The 10434-nt window shown below is 41.7% G+C and overlaps 1 protein-coding gene across 1 annotated transcript; it reads right to left on the bottom strand.

The window, feature by feature from the left end:
- Window positions 1-909: 909 nt before the first annotated feature.
- Window positions 910-5932, bottom strand: LOC128737259 (T-box-containing protein TBX6L-like). Its single transcript, XM_053831864.1, has 5 exons — window positions 5845-5932; window positions 4262-4421; window positions 2157-2424; window positions 1906-2043; window positions 910-1455 (listed from the first exon to the last, which is right to left on the bottom strand). The coding sequence occupies exons 1-5, from the start codon at window positions 5930-5932 to the stop codon at window positions 910-912; spliced, it is 1200 nt and encodes a 399-aa protein (XP_053687839.1).
- Between the last annotated feature and the right edge of the window lie 4502 nt (window positions 5933-10434).

Genomic DNA, 10434 nt, shown 5'->3' with positions numbered 1-10434 from the left:
TTATGACGTTTCGAAATAAAGCTGATAGATGGTTTTCTTTCAACGCCAATCAAAAATTAATATTCTATTGGTTGTGTTTATTTTCGAACAGTCTCTTTGTATTGATAAAATAGTCAACTTAACTAAACCGTTTATACATTACTAGTACTAAATTCAATGAGATAAGTCTAGATACAAATCGCTAAACAATTACAATAGGAAGCTCTCTGCAAAAAAACAATTTCAGGAGTGGAAGTAAACCCCTATAGCATCTATCCTGAATAAAGTACTTATTTGACTTTCATTTTCTTGGATTGTCCTACAAATAATTAACAAATGCCTCTTCATCTGCTGCCTTACCAGAATATACTACTTTGCAAACGATTTTCTAATCTCTATACATCTTTTCTCTTCTCATTCGCTACAATTGCACACAAAACAGATTTTTTTTTCTAAGAGAGACAGAAAAGTGCACACATTCATCACCCGGAGAGATAAAGACTGAACTGCTGAATGTCGGAACGAAGGGACAAACGTGTGCTTGCGCGTACACACAATGGCACCGATTCTTGGCTGTATCTTGTATGCAAACAAGATTATTATTTTTTCCCCTGACTCCGATCCGAGCTGCGAACGGTGAGGTGATGTTTGCTGAACCATCAACGCAACAACGGTCGGTCGCTCAGCATCCTATCTTCTCAGTGGGATTTAAATTCTTCCATTCCATAGAAACGCGACGTCCGGTCTCAAATGGCGTCGTCGGTCCCCACTGCTGTTCGGTCGCATCCAGGTGTGAATATGTGAGGAACTAATTTACACCCATGCTTTTTCTTCTTTTTCTTTTTATCTTCACATCAAGATGCAGGCTGCAACGACTGCTGAACGTTGGAAGGAAAGAGAGAAAAACCTTCCAGATTGCGTTCGACGAGTCTACCGGTCGTAGCCAAGAATGGCGGATATGCTGAAACCTAGCTTTTTCCCGGAGCAATCCACGGATTTCTCGACGGATCTGCCGGGTGACGCTGGCAACACGGACAGATGCTGGTGCAGATTATGGTGACTGTGGGAAAATGGCAGAGGGTGGTGTGGTTGCTGGAAGTACGGGAACATCAGATCCATCCAGCTGGCAGCAGCCGCCGAGGCAGCCATTCCCGCAGGATTTAGCATATGGTGGTAGGGATGTGGCCGAATCATATCCTCGTGCGGATTGCGATGGAGATCGTCTACATTGACCGGAGAGCTGGTACCACTGGACGAATCACTCACTGAAATGTCACTATCGTCCAAAGAGCCGCTATTTGTTCGTTGGCGCTTCAGTTCTGGACCGGATTCTCCGCCCGATTCTTCGGAATCGTCGACCGAACGAGAGCTGGCGTTCATAAGGCCAGCTTTTCGCTTGCAGCGCGACTGACCTGTTTCCCGGAATCCCTTCGCGAATGGGTTGTTGTCGATCTTCAGCTTGGTGATGCGATCGTTCTGTAAATACAGATGAAAAAGAGAAGGGAGAACAATGAGATTAATTCCGAAAATGCTTTGCTTGTTCTGCGGCTGGCGATGATCATCAGCAAAATGATTACGATGATGGAGGGAACGAGCCAAAAAGGATAAAGCGAAGATGGTTATCGGATGCTTTATTTTTTTTCGGAGCGGCGGCTTAACGGCAGTGGTTAAAAAATTGAAATGCCACATAAGACGCAGGAGAAGGGAAAAACTGATCCTCAAATGAAGTCGTTGAAGCGTGTATAGCTTACTCAAGATCGACAGGTTTTGATTTTGGAATCAAAGCATTAAAGCCGCCCCCTTGGCCATTCGGATGGCACATTGATGGACAAGGAGGAACGGGGGTCTCCTAATGGATCGTTCGCCAAAAAAAATTTAACTCTTACATAGTAGAAGGAGAGGACAGTCAGATAGAGTGATACCAACCTGATAAGCGGTGACGGCAACGAACTCAGTCTCCGGGAAGGTGAAAGCCGACTGTGGGGACCATGGTATTTGCGAGGGATCCGAAGTCTTGATTATGTGAATTCGTGGCTGGTATTTGTGCATGCTAGTCAGAACAATCTGGAAAGAAGAGCAGAAAAGAATCCGCATTAGTGATCGGTGGTTTTCGGGTAATGGATCTCAACGACGGAACGGTAGGTTTCCCGGTTTGCTGGTTGATAGGAGATACTTACATGTCCGTTACTGTCCAGCGTATTGTTGGTTAATTTGACTTTGTTGAAAACAACCGGCTGGGAAGTCCAGTGAGAACCGAGTGCCGGACTGTCCGGGTGCAGGTACATGCGCTGGGGACTTTGTGGTTCAGCACCGCCAGCCGGAACCCACTGAGATCCGCTGAACTTGAAACGGCAATCACTGATGGGAACCATTTCGATGAGAACGCAGTAGTTTTCCTCCGCTTCAAGGCCATTGATTGAAAGACGCATTGACGGAAACATACGGCTGTAAACAAGGGAAACAGAAAAGTATGGTTAGTTAGATGAAACAAAAGCATGGGTCGTTTTTCGACCTTGAAGACAGTCAGCCAAGTGTGTTCGGGGAAGGACGATGGAATATATTATCGGTTCGGTGACTATTTCACGCTCGTTTACAACGGTCAGTTCCTCCATTCCCGGCTGTTTTGTTTAATTAAATTTTATTTAATATCAAATTATGTATTCTTTTTCGCTTTCTTCTCTCTGTCGATTAGCCAAAGAAAGAAAGGGACGCTTTATAGCCGTTGAAAGGAAATTGGAAGCGGTCGATGAAGATAGCGAGCCGTTGTGTACGGGTTTATGATTTGTGAGTGATCGTAAAAATTTAAATTCTCTGGCTCACGAGATACTGGTCCGAGCCGTCCCATATTGTGAAACCTTCGGGGGAGATCGCCAGTGTCTAATTACAAGAGCTGTTAAAGCGCGTTCATCAGTTTAGAGTGACTTGGATGAACCCGACAGAGACGAACCTCGAACTGATTGATAAATCAGTTCGTATAAATTGGCTTTCCCTCGGGATCGCTCGAATCGAGATTTTCGGCGCCAATGTCGGCTAAATACGCACGGACAACCCGCTGAGCAGCAGACAATAAACACTTCGTTTCTGGTTGTTGCTATTGCTGCTGTTGTCGCTTTTGCGGGTGTGAGCTTCGAATTGGAATAGACAGTCCCGCCGGAACAAGAAGTCCCGCTGGGATAATGACTTCTCGCTTCTTTTTCTGTCGGGCATCGAGAAAACTTGCTCTGACCAAACCTGGTGCACTCTGATTGGAACAAGTATGTTCGGTTAGCGGGCGGCCGTGCGAGCGAAATTCGAAGAAATTGCTGACTTGGAATTCATCTATCATAACTGTGTGGCCTTACGTACAAGCCAGAAGGAAGAATCCACTCTCAGACCGATAATCCGCTGACTTTCACAGATTTCGTCTGATCCACAAGAAAAATAAACACTTGTTCATGCGGCGTGCCCACTTGAGACCGCAGTGAAAGAAAACCGGACACTGAACAGTTTCCAGACAAGATCCTGAATCACGACACGACAACAGCCAGACAGCCGAGGTTCAGCACAAAAACAGACAGAAAAAAAATCATAAATTTCCTTCGAGTAGTGCGGAAATTTTGGCCTACGAGGTTTTACGAGGTTCATCGTATCGCAACGAGAGATGGGAAGAATTGAAAGAATAACGACGACGAACATAATTGGCGCCAAACGTAAACTCAGGTCCTCTGCGCTGGGCATGGAAGAAGAGACTCGGCAGAAGCAATTTATGATTGTGCTAAAACAAAAAGGCACCCAATAAAAAAAGCTGTGAGGGAAATTATGATTTCTCCGGACGGTGAGTTCGAGGGGCTCCGAGGCGAACGGAGGACGAGCGTGCAGAGCGGCACAAGGCGTCTTTGCCTTCTAGGCACTGTGTGTTTGAAGTGGTCGCTTCCCGGGGTTCCCGGATCGGCAATTGCTAGAGCAAACACACACACCGAGGAGAGCCCGGTCGAATTTTCTGTGACTGCCGGGATGCCGACGGTCATAAACATTGGCGCCAAGGCCGGGTCAAGTGTTAAAAGCTGTGAAATCGGTTTTCACTGGTGTTGAAGGTCTAGATAAGAGCGAGACCTTTTGATGGCTGTGTGTTCGATGTGTAGAATCGTAATTTGCGAAATATTTTTAACCACCTTCGAAGGAATGTAAGTTAGGCAGGGTAGTGCCAATTTAACACAGTATATTTTGCCCCTTTTGAAGAGTCGACTTTTGTCCTCGAAGTGACATTATTCATTACAATGAAAATTAAAGTTTTAATACTCACCGTCCACTCTTGGTTATGATCATCTCGGTTCCGATGCGATGAAACTGACTCCACAGCTCTCGGTTCTGTAGCTTGGTGTCCACCTCCGTCGGCAACGGAAAGCGTGGCGGCAGCATCAGTGGTCTTGGTGCTGGCACCGGTAACATCGTAGGATAGGGGTCTGAAACAATGAAACAACATGAGTCAGGTGGATATGTAGAATTGTAAATTCAGTCTGGATTGTGCTGTGGTATTCCGGACAGTGCTGGCGGTGAGTGGTAATTAACACGTTCAGAATTCTGCTTCCTTCTGGTCGCGCACAGAACCCAAAACGCGAGGCTTCTCGTGAGCAAGTCGGCAATTAAGTTAATTTAACATGGCGTGAAAATTGGAGAATTTCATCGTCATTTCACAGATTGATGTACTGTTTACCAAAACAATCGAACGGCAGCCGGCGAAGGCTGTGAAGTTAAAATCAATTTACTTTTCTTGAAGTTTCTCTTCCACCGGAGCACACAGAAGGCGAGACGAAGAAAACTTTTAATGATCGTCTTATTTTGAACTATGTTATTCGATTCGATCCGCTTGTTGTGGCTCGCTCCGGATGGTGAAAAAAGAGAGAGAGAGCATCCAACAAAATTTAAACTGTGTGACTGTAGCATCAATGGATTTTTGTGTGTCTGTACAAACGTTCATATGCTGGGTGGTCTTGTTGGACCCATTCCACTCAACTCAACTCAAAACACCCATTGCTAATCGGTATGAGAGCCCAAACAAGTCACGCGAAAATCTGCCTCCCGGAAATGAGATTTATGATTATCGCTTCATCTTCGACTTTTCCATCATCGTTACACACGCTGTAAAAGTCTGGTACACCCTTGAAAACAATCCGCTCAAGTCGTTAGACGGAAGCACTCTCAACGAGGTGGTCCAACCTCCCACAAATCTAACCCAGCAACTCATTATTTTCAAACCTTCGTGCATCATCTCAATACCCATCACCCCAACGCCGTTCATGGATAACGGAATTCATCTCTTCCACCTTCCACCTCGACCGGTCGTCTAAGATGGACCATTAAACTCCCACTGATCGATTCATTGGATTACTCAACCATCCATGGACTAAGGAGCTAATTACAGCATTTACCAGCGGCAATGGTATTTCGAATCCAACCGAACCAGTGGTTCTAGATTTCCGCGAAAAGCGGGCTAATTACAGGTTCCATAATATATGGAAAAGCTGAATTACTCCTTAAGGGTTTATATTGCTACTACTGCTGCCCCATACTAAAAGGGAGCTAACTCGTGCAAAGAAACTAGTTTTCAATTAAAACATTATTCAAGGCATTCCAACTATGCTGTGCAGTCTGTAGCCAAATTCAGCAGTCCGACGGCAAAATAAGGATTTCCAGCAGGGGATGACATCGGTGGAGGTATGTTAATTGGTAGCTGCCAAGCGCAATCCTTATCCGGAATCAAACCAGCCGGCGGGAGAAATTACGTTCAGGTGACAATAACAGATGGCTCCGACACCTGTTTCCCTCCGGAATTGACAAATTGTCCATCGTCACAATAGTGCCCATAAGCTCCCGAACTTTTCTTACCTGGTAAACGCTGCAACATTTGCTGCCGATAGATCTCTGTCTGGAGAGCGAGATGGTGATGCATTCTTAAATCCATTAACTCTGTCATGTTTGCTTCTTTTCTTCCAAATATTCCCTTACACAAATCGGTAATAAAACCTTCGTAAATCAACCTTCCAAAAAGCACTCGCCACTGTTTCCTGCTGCACACAAGCACTAATAAGGTTTCTGCTTGCCGAATAGTTCACTAGTCACGCAATATGTTCACTGCACTCGACACTTTGCCCCAAAAGTCATTGAAAAATTTGAACCCGTTCAAACCGACTATGTACTTTGATTTTAATTTCAAACGAAAACCAACTTTCAAAATTCTTGCAGTATATTACAACTGACACGACAACTCACGTCCACCCACTTCCAGGTTTGCTCGACAACTGGTTTCGTCTAAAACAAACATTCATGTGCTAACTTCATCGGGCAGTCGTCTCTTCTTTCACCTTTTCCTTCGTAGGTAGCTGTCTGTGCTTCGCTCGCACCACACGCACACTACTGCTGCTACTACTGCTGACCGACCCGAACCTGTTCCTACTGTCTCCGTCTGTTATCTTCTTCTCAACCGGCTTTCCTTCCATCTTCCATGTGCCATTCCTCACACCCGTCGGTCGTACTGAGGAGAGGCGACAAAATACGCCTTGTAATCCAATACCGAAACCGTGAAGGCTCCGTTCGAATTTTTTCATTTTCTTTCAACCGTCTTCCCTCCCAACCCAACCAAACTGGTCCAACCAGTTTCAGCCCAAGACTACCACTACTACAGGCTCACCGTCGAGCTTAGCTCCGCCCTTCACACCAACACCGGCAACCACCAGCCGCACTTGGCACTTCACTTCGTCAGCACGTCAGTAGTGGTGAATGTCCTTCCCCTTTGCTCGGTGTCGTGCTCTGTTTTTTTCTTCTTGTTCTTTTTTGGAGATGATTTTTATTGGTGTTCGATTCGATTTGATTTCATTAAATGGCGTGAAATGTAAATTTTCCATGAATTGCCACCGACTGGCTCTGCACGCGATGCACCGTACCGTGCGCCACAACGTACGGTCCATCGTCCAAATCCAGACAAGTGATTTTGAAACATACGATTTTATCAAGATCAAGTCTTTGTGGGATTGTATAAATTTATGCCGTGATAAAAAAGAACATACATGACCATGTATAACATGAGAAAAAACCGACGGTTTTGCCAACGCACCTAATTCTGCGCATGGTTCCTAATTCTGCGCACCACATATTTTCATTAAAAATCATAGCATTTTCAAAGGAATAGCTACGCGGACACATATTTACCTAACTGTGTTAATTAGGTAAAAAAATTGCGGGAATTTGGAAGTTTTGACTGAAATGTGAGGTGCGCAAAATTAGGCACCATGCGCAGAATTAGATGCGTTTACGGTATGCATTTGAAAAAGTTGTTTTGAAAATAGAAAATCTCTTTTGCTTTAAAACTCTTCGTGAAGTCACGACGTATGACTGAATCAGAATTTCTAGTTGCAGTTTTTGTAAACGCCACAAAACTTTTTAACAAACAATTTCTAATTTTGTTCTTTATATTGTCCAAAAATTACCGTGTGGGGATCGCAGATTGAAAATTGAACATGAATTTCGTTTTAGAATTGATATGATATTCAATTTGAAATTGGTCTTATATTTACGCCAATTGAGACTTGAAGCCTGACCTTAAATTAGGAAATTGGACTTTGAATTGGATTTGAAATCGTACCAGATCTAATTGATCTAATTGATCTTAAAATTACAGCTGAAACTGGCCTGGAAATTAGACACGAAACTTTACTTGAAATTGGATATAACAGCGGACTAAAAATTGAATTTGAGTTTTAGCTTGAAAATAGACTTGAAAATTACGCTTGAAATTGAACTTAAACCTGAAAATTGAGTTCAAATTTGAAATTATTAGCCTTGAAATTGAATCTAAAATTGCACTAGAAAAATGACACAAACACTGGACATAAAATTAGACATAAAATTATATTCATTAAATTATTTTATTAATGTATTTCTAAATCAGTTCGAAATTAAAGTAAACTTTTACAACGATTGAATCCCACTATTAATTTTGTTCACGACAGATACGTGTTTCGCCTAAGACTTGCAAGCTTTATCAGTGTCTGTTTACGATGTTCGAAAACAGACACTGATGAAAAGCAAGTGATTTTCGTATTCCACTGAGACGCTCTAAAAACTTCTGTCTAAATCAGCTTCAAAATAGGATTTGAAATTGGACATGAAATTGGACTTGAAATTTTATTTGAAATTAAATCTTAAATTGGACATGGAATTTGACTTTAATTTTGCTCCAAATTAGACTTTAAGTTTTACTTGAAACTGTTGAAAGTTGGACTCTAAATTGAATTTAAAAATGAATTCGATGTTGAACATGAATTGGGACCTCAAATTAGATTTGAAATTTGACATGAAATAGGACTTGAGACATGTAATTTTGCAGCCAATCTGTAGTTCCATAAGGAAGCAGTCTAGGACCAATAATATTCATTATATTTTTTAAAGACGTTTATGCTGTGATCCCACCAGACTTCAAGCTACTATACGGTTATTATATTAAGATATTACTTTAGGTACGATCTGTTGAGGACTGATGTTCTTGCAAGCCTTTATTAATTTATTGTTGTTCACAGTCTTTAGTTCTGTACAGATTAGTTTAAAGTTTGTTGAGTCTTGTCTTGAACGGGGCAGAGATGAAGAGCAATAATTGAAAAGGGCTCAAGTCCAAAAATATAAACAAACCGAGTGACGGAGACTTTATTTTCCAATGCTAATCCAGCAAGAAATCACTCTCATCTTTAAGCATATAGGAGTCGAGCTGGATACTAGTTCAATTTTAGGTAAAGCTTCTTGTTTAAATTGGTTCAAGCTTTAGTTCAATTTCAAATCTAACTTCTTACTAATGGCTTAATACGGTTGTTAGATATACACGCTCTCTAAAAACCCGGTGTTCAATCGACTACATCAAACCAGCAGCTCTCTCAGTTCATCTGAAATTTACAATCTGAAACCTTCAGGCCAATTTGGGGCAGTACGAAGTTTGCCGGGTCCTCTAATTTCAATTAAAATTTCACATTTAGTTTAGTTTCCATTTCAAGTCGAATTCGAACCAAATATCAAGTCCTATTTTACGTCCACGATCAAGTCCAATGTTGAGTTCAATTCAAAGTCCAATTTCCAGTTTTATTTGAGCCCAGGTTTTAAGTCTAAATTGATCCAAATTTAAGGGGTGTCCACAACAAAATTGCAACACACAAAATTATTTCGCAAAATTCTTGTTTTTATCCGATTGTCATCGAACTTTCAAGGCATCAAATGAAGCAATTACACTTAGTTTTAGCGTTTTTATTTTATTAAATTTCGCCTCCGTATCCGAATGCCAGTACTTTGGCCTTAACCCCATCCGTGAGATCGTGCACGACCTCAAAATCGACGTGGTTTGCATATTTACCCATACTTTTTTGATTTCATCAACTGTTTTGACTACTTTGGGATGTTTCAGAAGATTCTACTTCATAATAGCCTCGAATTTCTCGATTGGCCGCAGCACCGCACAGTGGTCCAAAAGGGTAAAAAATGAAACTTTTTTCCTAGTGTCTTTTGTTTTCATTTTATCATTTATGGTCTTCAGTACTTTTGTTCGTAAATATCCCCCTTTAATCGAAAACTGTCAAAAGTTAGTCAATGAAAATAAAAGAATAACTTTTTTGTGTTAGGAAATATACACATTCGGCAAAGTTGTAAATATTGTAAAAACAAGCAACTTTGCTAAAAAAATATAACTTCTATCTTTATCGAGTGCTGAACTATAGGGCATTCGTTAAAACTTCCTTCAAAATTGGGTTTTCATACTTAGCTTTTCTCAGTTGCATTTTACAAGAATACAATGGGTATGAAATGGGGAAGGCAAACGAGAAAGCGACCAACAATGCTTTTGCCAGTCCAAGCTCCTACCTAGCGCCTCCACGTGGCCATACCCGGTAATACTCGATTGAGTAGCTAAGCTAGGAGGTGCGATGTCACGTGGTTCCCAGATGCAGATGGCTGAGCCACACGGCCTTGGAGCAGGTAAGTACAATATGTTATTTTAATTATTTGTTTCGTTTTAGCTCATCAAACACCTCCTATTGTACAATTAAGACTCTAACCGTAACAAGCTTAAATAATGCACATGGATATCGTAAGGAAAAATTATATTAATTATTGGATATTAGAATGATGGAAACTGACACAATTATTTTTCATTAGAAGGGTTGATGGAGAGATTGTTCTATTTTTCCCATATATGATCCATTTCATTTTATTTTTAATATTTTATTCACATCGTATATTACTGGGTACAAGAACACCCATGAAAATTGCGTGAATTTTTGCGCATCCTCTTAAAGTAGGTGGTCAACTAACGTACCCATTTCTTGAGGATTTGAGGTTGAGGACAAGCGGAACCCATACAAGTTTATAGTACTCGACTTAAGCTTCAATATGAAGTGCTGATTTCATAAATCCGCTTGCCCCATTTTACCCCATCGGCAAGTG

The sequence above is a fragment of the Sabethes cyaneus genome, chromosome 2, assembly GCF_943734655.1.
Source record: "Sabethes cyaneus chromosome 2, idSabCyanKW18_F2, whole genome shotgun sequence".
Lineage (NCBI taxonomy): Eukaryota > Metazoa > Arthropoda > Insecta > Diptera > Culicidae > Sabethes > Sabethes cyaneus.
This window is presented reverse-complemented; position numbering and strand designations above follow the sequence as displayed.

Coding starts and splice junctions, on each gene's coding strand:
- LOC128737259 (XM_053831864.1), bottom strand. CDS start 5,932: ATGACAGAGTTAATGGATTTAAGAATGCATCACCATCTCGCTCTCCAG. Junction 4,422..5,844: donor AATGTTGCAGCGTTTACCAG/GTAAGAAAAGTT, acceptor TCATTGTTTCAG/ACCCCTATCCTACGATGTTA. Junction 2,044..2,156: donor CGCTGGACAGTAACGGACAT/GTAAGTATCTCC, acceptor TCTTCTTTCCAG/ATTGTTCTGACTAGCATGCA.